General features: G+C 35.7%; 1 protein-coding gene and 1 pseudogene across 1 annotated transcript; both read right to left on the reverse strand.

The window, feature by feature from the left end:
* Positions 1 to 8,632: 8,632 nt before the first annotated feature.
* Positions 8,633 to 16,097, reverse strand: LOC110019196 (arogenate dehydratase 3, chloroplastic-like). The gene is made up of 3 exons (XM_020716779.1): positions 16,051 to 16,097; positions 15,813 to 15,875; positions 8,633 to 9,835 (listed from the first exon to the last, which is right to left on the reverse strand). Exon 3 carries the CDS (start codon positions 9,763 to 9,765, stop codon positions 8,713 to 8,715), a length of 1,053 nt encoding a protein of 350 aa, XP_020572438.1. The 5' UTR covers positions 9,766 to 9,835; positions 15,813 to 15,875; positions 16,051 to 16,097; the 3' UTR covers positions 8,633 to 8,712.
* Positions 16,098 to 16,985: 888 nt separating this feature from the next.
* Positions 16,986 to 17,899, reverse strand: LOC110019184 (annotated as a pseudogene).
* Between the last annotated feature and the right edge of the window lie 221 nt (positions 17,900 to 18,120).

An 18,120-nucleotide genomic window follows, 5' to 3' on the forward strand; every position in this document is an offset into this window, starting at 1 on the left:
AATGGCTACGTCTTGATCACACATCTTTTGTATGAGTGTGCCCACACTGCTACCCTGACGCGCCCGTGCTAGCACATTTCATTAAAAATCAATCTCCTTCCCCATTCGACTCACATAAAACCGTTTTTTTACCAAATTGGTGGCTAGAGAGATAGGGAGAAGGGAGGTAATTTCTGAAGTCATTTTTAGAGGTTTTTAACTGCATTTCTTAGCTCTCTCTCTCTCTCTCCCTCCCTCCTTTGTGCATGTATTGTGAAAACTTCTCCTTCTTCCTCTTCTTCAACTTAGCTTTTGCATGGCTCCTAAACTAAGGATTTGAAGTGCTTGCTCACCTTCAATAGTAAAAAATTCGTTAGCATTGAAGTTGAGATTCAACACAACCTTTTCTTACTATAGAAGAAATTGATTCTTGAGAGATTTTTCCTAGAGCCTAGGGGTAGGGTCAAGTGTTTAATAGTGGGTAGGAGATAGAAGAGTTTTGCTACAATGCTCCACCCATCATTGTTCTAATAGTCCATGAGTTCTTTGCAAATGTAAAAGAATAAGCAGATAAGAAATTTTTGTTAGCGGAAAGCAAGTAGCTTTTGATTATATTCGGATCAATTATATTCTTGGCCTTCCTGATATTTCATCGTGTGAGTGTGCCAATTTCATTTTAATCTAAAGTGATTATGAGGAAATTCTCAACCTTATCACCAATTCTAGCACTCAGTGGACAATCTGAGATGGGAACATTTTTAATTTTCTAGCCTCTACTATGGACATAGAGTCAAAGGCTTTGCACTATTTTATATCAGCTAGATTTATGCTTTCGACTAACACAGTGAGGTTACAAAAGATTGGGTCGTCCTAAGTTACTTCACCGAAAGGAAAACCCATAGATATTGGACCTGTTATCAATCTCTCTATTCAAAATATCATTAAGGGATAAACCAATATAGGATTAGGGCATCCTATTGTATTTGTGCCATATTTGTAAAGGTACGGGCCATGGAAGAGAGTAGGGAGAAGCAGTTGCATCCAAGTAAACCTATGAAGAAGGCCATCATTTTTTATTATGGTAAAGCATGCACTTTTGAGAGAGCTATGAGTTCCACTTGACCAATGCCTTCTGAACCCAGAATCGCCGCTTCGATTTATGTTAATTTTGAGTGCCTTGACACCCTCTCTAAAGAAGTGGCTATTATATCGTAGGAGCTACATCATATGAGCCTACATTCTAACTACTTTGCAAATCCGATGCTAGTATGAGTATCAGGCTTAATACTATGCAGCCTAGTGGAAGCTTTATCAGCATATGCACTGAAATATTGAGTATGATCCGGTTTGATTTTCTTCAGTGCTACCGTTTTAGTTATATGAGGATTATGTTCAGCTGATGGAGGAGGAGGATGGTGAGGATGATGACAAGGAGGATGGTGGTGAGGATGAGGCGTGATTTCCTAAGCTATTTAACTTTGATTCTGCTTTTATTTAGTTGATCTTTATATGTGATTGTTTATTAGAACGATTACATCTATTTGTTTTGTGCCTCCTGTAGACTCTGCTTATGTTTCAGTTGTTTTCTTTCACTTGCTTTGATATGTGATGGTTTATTTCCAGTTTACTTATGTTCTAGCTAGTTATTGTTATCATAGTTGTTAATGTAATGTTTCAAGCATAGCAAAGTAATCTAAATATCTACTTTTTAGACAACAAGACAATAATATCTCAAACGTGAATTCTTTCAAATTTGATAATACACATAAAATATACTCTAAAATGATTAAAATACTAATTAAAGATTCAATTTAAAATTAATTTAACAAATACTAACAACTTACTCGAATTAATATTTTTCTCTTGAATAAAAAATCTTAAACATTTAAAAGAGTTATAAAATAAATAAAATTAATTGATCGAGGATATTTAAGTAATAAATTATCAATTCAAATGATCTAATTGAAACTTAATTCCAATATGAATTATAATATTTCTGAATCCAAATTAAGAGGTGGTTAAGAATTATAAACTTGGAAAGAATGCACATTCAAAATTATTAAAAATACATATTTAGACTAATATAACAATTTTCTCAGTGATTGAAAAAGAAAAATGACTAAAAAAATATATAAAACTATAGAAAACGAAGAAAAGATAATGTAAGGGTCTTAAGAAGACGCTTGAGGTTAAGCATGAAAATAAAAAAAAAATTGTACTTTAAGTCTTTCCCGATTATATAAGACTTAAAAGCTTCCCTAAGTAGATTTTAAATATTTTGGTAGAAATTAATGAAATCATGATTATTAATTAGTAAATTAATTGATCTAAATATATCTTTCATAAATTAATTTATTTTAGTCAAATTAGATTAAGTGATTTAAGATTCTTCATACTAAGAGCAGAATCAATTGAAGTGGTGTTATTAAAAATTAATAAAAGTTGAACTCTTTAATGATATTTTCACACTTTAATGATTATTACATGATGTTGTTAAGGAACAGGGAATCTAAAGATGAGAGCCATTGAGAAATTCAACAAAGCATAATTTCATAAGTTGGATTACTTAAAAGTAAATAATATGCAAGTTTGAGGGAATTTAACGTGCAGTAAAAATGTTGTATTTTGTTATGTGTTTTATTATCATTTCGTGTTAATTTTTTTGTTTGTGGAATATATATTTGTTGTTTTATGCAAAATACAGATTGAAAGATCAGTTGGAGAGTGAAAGAGGAGAAATGGGACTAAGTTCCAGCCTAACGCACTCGTGCACATAACCAATGCCCCTATGCCACTCGATGGTCGTGGACGGGCCAAAGACCTAAGAGATAGCAATGTGGGAGTTGGCCAATCAATGACCCCGTGCCATTCAGGCGAGCATACATGCGCCCGAGGCCCACTTTCTCAGAACGCCGTACTCAGAGACAGCACACCAACTCTACCCTTCAACGCAGACTCTCAGTCACGAGGATTGATAGTTGTACATATTTTCAAGTTATTTCAGGCTGTAAATCTTATAAAACCTTCATAATTCGAATGATTTGAAGGGAGGCAATCGGGAGTCAAAGTGAGATCATTGTGCCAAGAGTGACAGAGTGAGAAGAGCGAAAACAATTGAGGGGACGAATGAATGATCTCGTGAAAGACTATTTCACATTTTTTTTTCATAGTATAAGTGTGTGCAAGTGCTCAATTGTATACAGAAGGAACATTGTACAGTGAGCAATGGTCAATATGGTATGAGTATATTTTATATCAATTATATTTTAAATGAGTCGGCCGATTAGCTATTGAGTTGAGTTGGTGTTGGCTTGAGTTTGACTTGTTAGCTCATCGAGCACTGTTCATGAGGCACATATAAAGTCGAGCCCTGAGTTGGCTCACGAGCTAGCTTGACTAACTTACAACCCTGGTTCCTTGCATTATGGCATAAACTTGAATCTAGCATACGACATTATAGGAGCTTATGACCTTAAAAAATATCAACTTCAATTGTTAGCATTATGACCTTTATTTTTCTATGAATATTTGCTGTTTTCTTTCTTTTGTTGTTCATTTAACCCAGTTATTGGAATTGAGAACTAATTCAAACTTCCTTTTGGAGATTTGTTAATTTAAAAATGATGATTAACTAACTTAACTTTTAAAAGATTTTTTAATAACTTCTCAAATTTAAATTATTTTTTATTAATTTCTTTTTTTCCTTAATATGATCATTAGGGTTGTCAAAACGGCTCGCTGTTTGCAACCAACTCGTGTTCGACATGTTAAGAAGTTCGTGCTCTGCTCGTTCGCTAAGCTAACTTGCCAAACATGAACAAAGATTTGTTCGTTCATGTTTAGCTTATTTTGGCTCGAAATACGTCATTATATATATATATATATATATATATATATATATATATATAAAAAAACACAAAAGGGACACGCGCGCACACGCGCGCGCTGCACGCGCGGACGTTTAATTAACTAGAATGTTACAAAGATTTATAAACAATTAAAAGTATTAATTAAGAAAATAGAATTAAAATTATTAAATTAGATTCAAATCATGTTTTAATATAAACAATAATTTTTAAATCTTGTCTCAATCCTTAAAATCTTATGACTACATGATTATGGTTGTTAAAATGACACTTTGTTTGTGAACAACTACTGTTCGGTCATGTTCGGCTCGCTATGCGAACGAGTCGAATACGAACACACTTTTTAAGCTCGAAATAGAAACGAGCCGAACACGAACTGGACTCAACTCAGCTCCTGTTCGGCTCGTTTACACCCCCTAATGAACATGCATTCCTTATTCTCTGTCAGTGAGGCTCTTCTTCAATGTTGTATGAGACTAAAGTTAGGGAGTAGAGAGGATTCCCAAGTTAGGATGAATCAGTATTTTCATTATAATTTTATAATATATTTATATTTTATTTTACAATTTGAGCTAGAGATTTTAATTGGAGTTGTAAATATTTAAAATAATAGTTTAATATTCAATTTTGTGTGTATTTGGTGACTTTTCCTAAATAAATCCAAGCTTATGCAGGTCGAATATGCTCGTCTCAATTAGTACAAATCAAATTTGAACATCATGTCAGCGAATAATTTCGAGTATTAGAAAATTTTAAATAAATAAAATTTCAAAAAAGCTAAAAAATAAAGGAAGATTTACATACATACCACTCAGTTCCAAAGTATTTACATATCTGACACCCAAATTTCAATATTTACATGCACACCACCACATCTATGCATGAAAACGTGCATTTTACTGTTTATAGGTTAAAATTTTAGAAATTTTGATGAGATGTTATAGATTTGGGTGGTTAAATGGGAAAAAGAGTAGTTTAGGTAGATATGTTAATACATAAGAATTGGATGAAATGTACGTAAATGCCCCAACAATAAAATGATGAGCCCTCAAGCTGGTTGGTTCGTCTATATATATATATATATATATATATATATAGATATAGTTGAGTCATCTTTTTCTAATATTATTGTTTTCCTAATATATGAGTCATCCATTTCTATTTGACTTATAATTGTTTTCAAAGAAATTGAAGATGAATACTAATTTTTTCTTCCCCAAATCTTACATGATATTAGAGCTTGTAAACGACGACTAGAAGTGTCTTGGGCAAAGACCAAACCCGTGCCAATTTATCGAGTGTGAATCGGTTGTTCTTGTGTCTCCTTCCAAGATGTTGTCTTTTACTTTGAAGTTGCTTGTGCCTTGGCCTTCCTTTGAAGTATCGTATGAAGCATGTTTCGATTTTTCCATCGCGATGAAACTCATGATTGAAGAAGTTGGTCGTGCGACTCCTTTGAAGCCACTATTTTTTTCCTTTGAAGTCATTGGTTCATACTTCATAGTATAAGTGACAGTCTTTTCCCCTGACGGAACTCAGTAGTTGAAGCCCCTTATGGTTGTTTCTTCTTCGCAGCTGATGTTTCTTTTTCATGACATTGTATGAGCCAGTGGTGATGACTGAAGTCCAAAGAAATTTGGCCAGATCTATTAGGTTTAGTAATTTTGAAACCACTTTGCCTCACACTTTAGCCCCTCGCATGCCCGCATCTGTTGATTACTACTCACATAATCTAGCACCTTATCTTATGATTATGGTTGAAAATAATTCTTGAAGAACTGCAGATCCCAATAAAAAGGTCGATGAAGTTATATTATGATAATAAAGCAGCCAAATGCATTGCAGAAAATTTTGTATAGAATGATCGCACAAAACATGTGGAGATTGACTGACACATCATAAAGAAAATTGATTGGAATGTCATTTATCCATACTGCTCAATAAATAGCGGATATCATCACCAAAGGACTCTTCAAACCAAATTTTGAGCTTCTTGTAAGCAATTTAGGCGTAATAGATATCTATGCTCCAACTTGAGGTGGGTGTTAGATTTTTAGATTCTATTTTTAGTAGCTTATGTGATTAGTATTTTCTAATTTTGTTGGTATGTGATAGTTCTTGTTTCTTTCTTTTATCATGCGGAGTTATGGCTGATATTATTATTTTTCTAATATTGGAGTTATGCTCCTCTATTTAACTTGTATTTATTTTCCATAAAATTAATGAGAATGAGAAATAACAAGTTCTCTTTCTCCAAAATTTATAATATATAAATAAATAAATAAATAAATAAATATATGATATAGATATAGAGGCATGTGGCCCACCTGCCAAAAAATGGAGGTGGTTAAGTCGTACGTTTGATTAGGTCAACTGCTAAACTTAGTCTTCACGCAGCAGTTGTGCTCTGGTTGTCAAAGATACCCTAAGCGTCACGGCCCTCTCTTAAGATAATATACTTAAACAATAATATGCTTAGAAAACTAATTAAAATATTAAGCTGCAGCTCACACACTAATTTTTTTAGATGATTTACATGCATACCAGTTAATTCCCATGCACTCACACATCTACCGCATAAACTTAAATTTATTTTCTTATATCATTAATGCATGAACAATGTACTTCATTTTTTAAAAATTAAAATAGTTTTTATTTTTATTTTTTTTTTATATGAAAAATTTGGCATGATAATATTTATGAAAATCATTTCATTTTCAAGTTCGCATAAATTCTCAAATGTAATATTAATATTATTATTATTATTATTAAGAATTTAGCTTTTTTTAAAGAGCACAAGATTTTAAATTATGTGATTGTAAATTTTTCCTTTAATAGTAAAAATAACATTTTTATAATATAAAGAGTGGTTAACATAGTAAGCCTTATTTTATAATTTGTATGAGATATTGTACTCTATGATGAGATATATGAAAGGGGTTATACATCAAATTTGAAGAAAAATTTACAATGAGAAGACTATTTTTTATAAATACTTACATTATGACATTTTTTGTGCAAAAAATGAATAAAATAAATACTCTTTTTGATAGCTTAACTTGCCCTCTAAATCTTGGATAATATTTAATTTTATCATTGGACATAATTTTTTATTATTTTTCAAATAAATTATATCACTTATTAGATGCAAATTTGTATTAAATATTATAGCCACCTTTTGATTAAGTGAAACTCCAATTGTTTTGCTTCACATGAAGATATAGAGATATCAAATGAGAGGAATAAATGTTTGTTTTTTTTTAAATATTGAAAATAGATTGATGATTAATTTGGAATTTGTCAACTTTTTTAAATTGAGTAGCTTTTAGAGGCATAGTGAATGACAAGGCTTAATGGAGGATTTATGGAACTAATTTACTAATGTTATAAAATTTAGCCTTTAAATTATTGACTCATTTATGCTAATTTAATTAATAAAAAAGTTATGGCTCATTTATGCTAATTTACTTAATAAAAACAAGATACTCTTCATTCACTCCCCACACATCTTTTTAGTTTTTAAAATAATATTAACGAGTTTAGTAAGCCGAGAAGAGAAACTCTCAAATCTTCTAAATATTTTCACACTTCAATTGGGATATCATTAGGTCATACTAATTTTCTACCTTTAATTTTCTTTAAAGCTTCATGAACTTCTTTTTAACTAATGCAATTATAAAGATAAAATGTTTTATTATCACTAACATTATTAAGATCAATAAGGTCGATCGTATTTTCAAAAGCTTCATTGAAAAATTTATAAAAATAGCTTACCCACATATGTTGTACGTCTTCCTCTAAGAAAAACACTTTTTGATTTTCTTCTTAAATACACTTGTTAAATCTTTACTTTTCTTTTTTACTTTATTTGGATAATTTATATATATATATATATTTATTTTTCACTCTTAGTATTTAATATATTATAAAAATCACTAAAAACAGAACTTTTAGCCTAACAAATTGTTCTCTTAGATTCTCTACGAGCCACCTTATATTTTTCTAAATTCTCTGAGTTTTTTACATTTAAACTAATTTTTATAACACAACTTCTTATATTTTATCTTTTCTTCACATTTTTATTCCATCATCAACTATTTTTATTTTTTAAAAAAAATTTTTTGATTCTCCAGATATATTATTATTCTGCCCTAAACTATTAATTTTTTAAAATATTTAGATTAAAATAAATTGGGTTAAAAAAAAAGAGGTATTTACATACATAACACCCAAAATGTTTAATATTACACATCCCACACATACTATCTAATTTATATTTAGTTATCGAACTCACAGGCAACAGCCGTATCTCATCGCTTCGACGACAACCATTGGCAAAGGCCACAACGAGATCGCAGCTTACAAAGACCTTCGAACTCCCATCACTCTCCTCCTCCTGCCCCGCTCTTACCCGAAACAATTTATGAAATCAACCACAGAGCTTCACAAAGCTCTCCAAACTCCCACCTTTCTCCTCCTTACGCCCGGCTCCTCCCAGAAACAATTGACGAAGACAGCATGGACTCGAGGCGTAGAAAGACGTCAAAACTCCCATCTTTCTCCTCCTCGTACCCAAAACAGTTCACGAATCAAGCCACGAGATCGTGGCGTACAAATACCTCCAAACTCCCATCTTTCTCCTCCTTCCGCCCCCACTCCCACCCGAACAGCTGACGATAGTAAATACAGCATTACAACATACAAGACCGGATCATGGCGTATAAGACCTTCCAACTAACATCTTTCTTCCCCTTCCAGTAACTTAACTTCATAATTCATAAACAGGATGTAGCCATGAACATCGCAGTAAATGGAGCTCGCGCAGAGCTAATGATAATTAAGATAAATAACAAGCATTTTAGAGCTACTAATGGAGATCGTATACATTAGAATCAGCTGCATAGCAACCAAGAATTCGAACGAAAACAGAGAAACCTTCTATCTCCTCAATCGCTTCCCGAACCCTTGAATCCTCCGTCGAACCCTCAAAATCCACATAGATAACATGAGGAAAAGCACGCAGAGTACCCATGCCTCTCACATCCATCACCATCACAGGCCCCTGCCCCTCAATCGAAGGGTTATTCACCTCCAGCTTCGCCAGGTTTATGTTCCGAGAAGAAAATGCAGAAAGTACCTTTAGTAGCACCATCATCGACCCCCCGCGATGCGCGATCACCATGCTGGTCTTCGCCTTCCCTGCGACCGGCGCAGCAGCAGCCAGAGGCTTCGACAGCAGAAGGAAGCGGGTGACGTTCCATGAAGCATCCTGGAGACCGTCGGCGAGAACATCAAGGCCGTAGAGGACGGCGGCGCGAGGGCTAGCGATGGCGGCGGTGTCTAAGAGACGACGAGATCTGAGCATCTGGACCGCGCCGGCGGTGTCTTCGACGGGCTCGCGAAGGAGACCGAGTTGAGAAAGAGCGCGGCCGCAGTGTGCGAGAGCCATCGGATGGCTGATCACGCGGCGGAGCTCGGTGGTACGGACGCCGGGCATCGCGAGGAGGCAGTAGTGAACGAAGAGGCTGATCTCCTGTGCTATCCGAAGGTCGCGACGGAGGAGATGGTCGTAGTTACGGAGGGCTGTGCCTTCCATGGTGCTCTCGACGGGGAGGACGGCACGATCGGCGGCGCCGTTTTCGACGGCGGAGATTGCGTCGGAGAAAGTGGGGCAGGGGAGGGTGGTGCAATTAGGGATCGCTGTCTTGGCGGCGAACTCGCTGTAGGCGCCATGGGAACCCTGGAAAGCGACGCGGAGGGAGAGGGAATGGTGATCGGAGGGAAAACCATTGATGGCGTTCACGCGAAGATCGTTGTTTGGGGATGCGGACAGGATGGAGAGACGCCGGGAGCTGTGATTTCGACGGCGTTTGGACAGTGTTGGAGAACTTGCTGGGCTTAGATGAGGAACGGCGGCCATTGGTTGGAGGTTTGGTGAAATGAAAGAGGCGTTTTCAGTTTATGCAGGACAACTTGCTTCCAGTTCTCTCCTAGTTTATCAGGAAAAACGGGGTTTATACGATTTTGTGCAAACATTTTCTTTTTCTTTTGATTCAATGAGGTTATTTAGTAGTTGAAGATTAGTATTTATGTATCTCCCATCTAAATTTAATATTTACTAATATAGCACGTAAATTATTTTAATATCTTAAATTCGAACATCATATTCTCTATCATCTCCTGGATCAAATAATGTCATAGTAAACTTTTGAATACCCATCTCCTCCACAGTCCTCGAGTGATCTTTTTTTAATACGATAAAATTAAAAGTATCGAGTTTAATCAATTTCTAATATGATTAAAGCATTTGTAAATGTCAAAATTTTGTGCGTTGTGCAAAACAATACGGAAAACAAAAGGACGTAATAAGAAAACAATCAAACACAGTGTGATTTACATGGGTCGGTGTAAATCCACACACACACATGTCCATGAGAAGAGATTATCCCGTGGAGGGAAAGAAAAAAAAACATTCTAAATAGGACTACAAGTCTACATAAAAAAAACTAGATATAATCTTTTTTTATAAATAAGCGAGAATTATAACATAAATATTATGAATACATGTAGAAAATATCATGTACTTAATCTTCTCTAATTACGTTATCTAATATCACTCTTTATAATATATAAAAGATTATGTAATTATATATTATCTAATTAAGTTACATAATATGAATTTTTTAATAAACACGCTTTCTAATATACAATAATGTTCAAAACAGTGTTCACCTCATCCGTCATTTTTAGATAAGTGAGAGATGACCAAAATGAGCACAAATACCAAAATGAATGCACCAACTTGGTTGCATACGTACCCCCATCCTGAAGGGATCAAGCCTGTGTAGTTCTTCAGAATACATGAATGGACAATCAATCATAAACGTAGATGTTCATCAAATTCTTTAGTATATGAACTTATGGACTAGATGAATTTTTGTAAGAGTGTCTATTAAAATCTCTTCTGCATTTATCTTCATCAACAAAACATTGTTGTCACAAATCAAATCCCGAATAAGGTGGTACATCACATAAATGTGTTTGGTGCGTGCTCGATGAACTGGATTTATAGTTAAGAATTTAAAACTTTGATTAACACAGAACACCATTAGAGGCTCTTGATCAACCCCGAAGTCATCCAGTAGGGCCTGCATCGATATCGCTTCCTTCATCAACTCCATGACAGATATGTACTCAGCCTTCGTAGTTGACAAAACAACAGTAGACTAAGGAAATGATCTCCAACTTGTTGTACCTCATGTCAATGTGAATAAATAACCAATCGTAGGCATATGCCTTTTTATATCACTTTCATAGTCTAATTAGTATAGCATACACACAAATCAACAATAAATAAATGTTTTTCGAACACCAAGCTCAAATCAACTATATCCTTCAAATATCTCAAAATACTCTTCATAGCCTACCAATGCATCCTTCTTGAATCATGCATGAACTTGTTCATAATACCTAAAACTTGTGTAATGTCTAGACTAACACAAACAATGACATACTTCAAATTGCTCATTAGGCTAGCATAAGAAATCAACCTCAAATTTTCCACTCATGATCATATTTAGGAAATTGATCTGAAATCAACTAAAAGTGACATTTAATGGGTAGACTTGTCGTTTTGCTCGAGTCATTAGCCTTAATTTTCTTAAAACCTTTCAAACTTATGCTTCTTGTGAGAGCCAAACATTTCAAGTTGTCATGTCTGTGAGCATCTCTGTGCATGAATTATGTGAGCATCACTCAACTTCTTCATCTCAAAATTTTTGGACAGCTGCTTCTTCATCTTATCAATCTCAATCTGACTTGCATATACAATTAACATGTAGTCAATATATAGAGAAAAGTAGATGAACTCACAATTGACTAATATCTTAAAATATGCAAAATTCATCATATTGGCTCCTCGTGTGCTCCTATCACATCATGAACTAGTCAGACTTCTTATACTATTGCTGTGGTGACTGCTTCAAACTATATAATGATTTGACTAGTCTGCAAACTAAGTTGCTGCAACATATAGATCTCCTCATGTAATTTCTCGTGTAGGAATGCAATCATTAAATAACGTTGCTCTAAAATTAGACTTTATTATGTAAGTCGGATGACTTTCTTACCCAAGCTCCTGACCAAGCCTTCTGCTTACCAGTGCTTGCTAGCGCCCTTGCCAAATCCAACCTAAATCCAAGCTCCCGCTTTTTAGAGCTAGTCAAATCCAGCCTCCTGACCAAACCCTTTGCTTGTCAGCACTTGATAGCGTGCTTGGCAAATCAAGACAAATCCAACTTAAATCTAGGCTCTCGCTTGACATGGCTTGCCAGCGTTAGCCAAATCTAGCCTCCACAAGTCCATGTGTGCAGCCGCGCCTCTATGTCTATGAACTGCACGTGGGCAGACCTGCGTTCAATCACCGCAGGCAGCCACACCCACATGCGCTTGTGCCTGTGCGGTTGCCCACGAGGAGGTGTGTGCTTGCACACCAATGCAAATGCATGCCCTCAACCACTAAATCCAACTGTAGGTTGAATTTTTGACTTTTTACCCCCTCTACTTGCACCCCACATGTGATATTAACAAAGACTTTATTATTTATAATCAAATGGGTGCTTTTGATGATAAATTACTCTTATATTATTTAAACTAACTCAATAATTTATATTAATTACTTTATCAAAAAAAATTATCAAAACAAAATGAGGTGACACACCCTCATTACACAAAGAAATGAGATGGCAGAAGGAAGGAGAGTCACTTAAATGTTTTTTACATGCCTAACATAAAAAAAGAGGCACCATTCAGCTGGTGAGAGAGCTTGGAGGTAGGAGAGAGCTAGGAAAACAAATAGGGCTTGGAAAGAACAAGGGAGAGCCTTCTATTTCTTCTTCTTCTACTACTTCATTTCCTCCATCAAACCTCCCATTCTCTCCACCATATCTAATAGAGGAAGTGAGGGTGAGTTAAAGCAACCTCATGTCTATCAAGGAGCAAAATAAGTACAAGTGGGCATTGAACATTTATTCCCAATTGAGTATAAGGGAGATAACATACTTCCAACCCCAAATTGTAAACTAAGACTATCACAAGTACATCGTGTTCCTTTGTTATCTCACAATCTACTTTCTATTCGCAAACTACCAAGGATAACAACATTATTGTTTCCTTTGACTCTTCTGGCTTTTCAATTTATGATCCACAAACTCAACAGGTTTTCCTCCAGGGTCCCAGTTCTAACGGCCTCTACTCCATCCACTCGTTTATGCATTTTCCAACAACTCTTACTACATCCCTCTCTAAAGTACAAAATGTTGAGCTATGACACAGAAGATTAGGACATCCACATTATAATAATATATTTGTCATTTCCAAAAGTCAAAAGATACACATCAACTACTCCAACTTTTTGCACTATTTGTAATCTTACTAAGAGTCATAAACAACATTTCTATCCCATGTATGACTAAAATACAAACTATTAGAATTAATCCATAGTGACATACCCAATTCCCTCTTTTTAAGGTAATAGATATTGTATTACCTTTGTTGATGACTATTCTAAATTTTGTTGGGGTTTCTTTATGCAAAATAAAGCTGAAACAACTCAATTTTCTAAGACATTTATTCATCTTCTTTAACACCAATTTAACCAAAAAAAAAAATCTTCGCTTTGATGGTGGAGGGCAATACTATAATCACTCCCTAAGTCGGTTCTTTATTCAAAATGGTATACTTCATCAATACTTGTGTCCATACACACCCGAACAAAGTGGGGTTGTGGAATGTAAGAATAGACACATACTTGAAACAACCCGTGCTCTCCCACACCAAGCACAAGTTCCATACAATCTATGGTTTGATAGTCTTTTAACAACCATGCATCTCATCAATCATAAACCTATTCAAACCACTCACTATATCTCCCCTTATGAACACCTTCACAAATCACCACCAAACTACAGTCACATTCAAGTATCTGGATGTGCTCGCTATCCATGGAGAAAACATCAAATATCCCATAAGTTCGAATCACGATAAGTTAAATTTATTTTTCCTGACTATTCTTTTTAACATAGGGGCTAAAAAAGTATAATCTTTTGCCATGGGGTGCTTGATGAATACACTTTTCCATTCCTACACAAATCATTACCTCTAGTGCTCACACAACAATCTGCAACCCCCTACACTCCTCCTTGTTGTTCACACCTGCCGCACTCTCCTCAATTTCGAGGCCCTAATCCTCCACGTCCACATGTATCCATCCACCTCCTAGCCCACCACTAATTGTCTCCTCTAATGTTGCACATACTCCACCGTTACCTCCAGCAGCCTCTTCCTTACGTGTGACTCAAGGGACTCATGTTACATCTGTCCATCATATGACAACAAGATCTTGCATGGGCCACCTTAAAACAATCTGCAAATTGAATCTCTCGCATCATCTTGAATCACAATTGGTACCTAGCTACTATATTCAAGAAATTAAATATCCATAGTGGCGCAAGGCTATGATTGAAGAATTTAATTCCCTCCAGAAAAAGCAAACATGGATTCTGGTTCCCCAACCTGAAAACAAACCAGTTTTAGGCTGCCTATAGACATATGCCAAATAGTATGATTCAACTGGAAGAATCACCTGACACAAGGCCAGACTTGTAGCTCAAGGATATCTTACGGTTATAAGGTTGGATATCTCTTATGTGATGAATCAGCTATGTCAATATATGCAGTTTCCTACCATAACAAGTTATCAACAACTAATTCATCTTTTACGATATCTAAAAGGTACCTCTCACTTTGAACTTGTGATTAAACCATGTGACCTTCGAGACTTCAATCTTATACTGATGCTAATTGGGATGGAGACCAATTAGATAACAAATCTACAATGGCAGAGTGCTTTTCCTAGTTGATTCCCTCATATCCTAAACAGTAAAGAAGAAGTCAATAGTTGCTCGCTCCTCTATGGAGGTTGAGTATCGTGTGCTAGCAACTACCACGACATATGTCTTATGGCTATAACGATTACTAGAATAACTTTGTGTTGCCACTCTTTATCTTACATCAATATATTATGACAACATTTGGGCTATGTCTCTAGCGAACAATCATGTTTTCCATGCATTCACCAAGCTTATCGAGATTGATTATCATTTCATAAGAAATCATATCAATTCGAATCACATTCAACTTGAGTACCTTAAATCTCAAGATCAGATGGCTGATATTCTGAATAAAATTCTATCCAACGACATTTTCAAGAACTTCACACCAAGCTCATGGTTCTACTAGGAACCATTAGCTTGTCGGACGGTATAAGCAATAACATTACTTAAGTTCACCTAGGGTCACCAAACTATGTAACTAACTTTAGCTTTTCTGGAACCTTCACCTTTTATCCTATCGACTTTATGGCTAAGTAATTTACTGCTGTAAGGTAAGAATTAACGTTGTTGCAAGAAATTTCCAATTGTCTACTCTAAGATCTATATGCTCAGGTATTTTATTCAAGTACGAAATCAATTAAGAGCAGGAAAATATAGAAGCATAACATCTTCATGTTTACAAAATCCTTTAATCCTTTTCATCATTTGGGGCAAACTTAAATTTTTATAATAATAAATTTTAATCAACATTTTAATCTCATTTAATTGCCATATATAAATTATAGAAAGGTTCAAAGTTTATACTACTTAATCCGAATCAATCGATTTATGCAATTAATAATATTCCAAACAAAAAGTAAAATCAGCTGCAAAACCAAACCAGATCAGCTCGATTTGATTTACTTTAAACTCTTAATTTATTTTATTTTATTTCATTTTTGCGCAATCGTTTAGTTCATATCTTTCCACCGTACGACGTGCATGTAATACTGCAGTATTAACAAATATCAATACTACTATTCTAAATTAAAATTCAACTCAGGTCGATTCAATATGAACTTGAATTCATTTATACCTGCTTCTACTGTTCAAACAAATTCTGCTGTATACTGCACACCTTTCCGACAGTTCCTGGAAACTGCAGCCAGCATGAGTTACTCCATCTTTCAAATCATTATTAGAAGCTCGCAAATCCTTATATATTATAGTCCAATCAGCATAAACATCAATATAGCTTTGGCAAAATCCAAGCTTTAGCCTCATCCGAACAATTCCAGCGAGCTGAAGGAGGAAGAAGAGGAAGAGAAACCAACCTTCGCCGGCGAGCAGTTTCGGCGATGAAGAGGAAGCCACGTATCAGAACGATCGAATGGAGCAAAAGAGGAGGGATGACAGCAAAAACGGTGACTATTAAAAACAGGCCTTTTTTTTTATTATTATTGGAGTAGCCATAGAAAAGAATAAGGTGGACTGGGGCTCCCGTGTTAGGTAGAATTTCAGATCAGGAACCGATGATGGGAAATAAAACCATATAGAACCGATTGTTTAGAGATTTCCCAAAATTTCTAGATCTTTATGAGCCGAAAAAATCATATGATAATTAATATTATTTCTATGGACAATATAAGTCGCCAATTAAAAGGAGATATAATTCACTTTAATTAAGTTATAGAAATTGTCAGATTAAGTTAAATTAAGTAGTTATATTTATAGCACTCATAATACTTAAGAAGAGTATTTTAATTAAATAATCTGACTTAAATATGGTAATAATTTTTTTTTTTTACTATTATAATTGTTTTAAAAATATTTAATGGCTACAAGTAGGATTTAAAATTTAGTACTCCAAAAATCGTAAATTCGTTAAATTTATCATCCCCGTGAATTTAATAAATTCAAATTTAAGCTAAATCGAAGGCAAAAAAAACTCTTGCATTTTTATGTTTGACTAAATTTTATAAATATAACGATAAATCATACTCAATTATGCTATTAAACATCCCAAAAGATGTCTAATTTGATTATAATATGATAGTGACTTTGCTTTGAAAATGTCTATTTAAAATAGAGAACCCCTTTGCTTCTAATTAACCATAATTTTATAGAAAATAAAATCATAATTAATAAGCATGGATTTTAAATTTATTAGATTTATTTGAGGTAAAGATTATAACATAAATTCAAATTAAATATCATAAAATTATGTTTATAAAAAAAAACAATTTAATAAATTTTAAATTCATTCCCACTAATACCCTCGTACACACATTCTGTCTCAAAATAAAAATAAAAAACAGGTTTTTACTCTCAAAATACATTTCCCCCTGCCCCCAACAGTGTGTACCACTACCCCCCTACTCATCATCAAACTTCCACAGCTTCTCCTCCTCCTCACCCTCCAGCTCCTCCTCCTCCGCCTCCCCCGCACTCATCCTCGGCGGACTCACCAGCATCCCTTCCGCCATACTCATCAACAACGATGGCATCTCAAACAGCTCCTCCTCATCCACAAACTCGCCTCCTTCCCCCTCCATCTTAACCACCGGCTGCGCCTCAGATGCAGCACTACTACTCCCCCCATCCCCTCCACCCTCAAGCCTCAACTTCAACTCCGCCGCCGCAGCGGCCGCCGCAATCCTTATATCCGCGGGCGAACCCTTTAATCCCCGGCCGAACTCGACGCGGGAGGTTGCCGTGACTTTGCCGCTTCGGGGAAATTAAGCACGGCGTCGGCCCCGCGGAGCGCGAGCGCGGCCACATCGTAAGCCACCGCCGCCATCTCAGGCGTTGGGTACGTTCCGAGCCATATGCGGTTGGCTTTGCGCGGCTCTCGAATTTCAGACACCCACTTGCCGCTGCGAGGGCGGATGCCGCGGTAGCCCGGGGACGGAGCGGGGGGGTCATTGTCTTCGGGTTTTTGAGGGGGACAGGAGGGGTCGGCCATGGAAGGAAGGATTGGTGTTGTGATGGAAGGAAGGTGGGGAGGGGGGGAAGAGGGGAATATAGGCGGCTGGGGAGGCGTGTGCGTGGAGAGTGCGCGGCGAGGGCGCGGCCGCGGGGCGGGACAGATAGCGGGGATTAGCTGGACTCTGCTTTGCTATGCTATTTGTTTATTTGTTGGAGCAGCATGCGGCCAGCGGGTTGAAATCAGTTTCGAATCAGAGTAGTTGTCAACCATGCGTGTGAATGATTCAACATTTATGCATGTTATTAAGGGTATTTGTTTAATGAGATTGACGATAAAAAGGCCACGTGACTGATGCATTACTGAGTTGATTTTTTTTATTTTTGTATTAACAAAAAAGGCCAATTTTTTATCTACTGAATTATAAGAGAATTAGGTTGTGCGGGGCGAAATAAAAAAAATGGTGCACGTATTGTAT

The sequence above is a fragment of the Phalaenopsis equestris genome, unplaced genomic scaffold, assembly GCF_001263595.1.
Source record: "Phalaenopsis equestris unplaced genomic scaffold, ASM126359v1 Scaffold000053, whole genome shotgun sequence".
Taxonomy (NCBI): domain Eukaryota; kingdom Viridiplantae; phylum Streptophyta; class Magnoliopsida; order Asparagales; family Orchidaceae; genus Phalaenopsis; species Phalaenopsis equestris.

What these genes read in the sequence shown, in the direction of transcription:
- LOC110019196 (XM_020716779.1), bottom strand. Translation starts at nt 9,765, where the DNA reads ATGGCCGCCGTTCCTCATCTAAGCCCAGCAAGTTCTCCAACACTGTCC.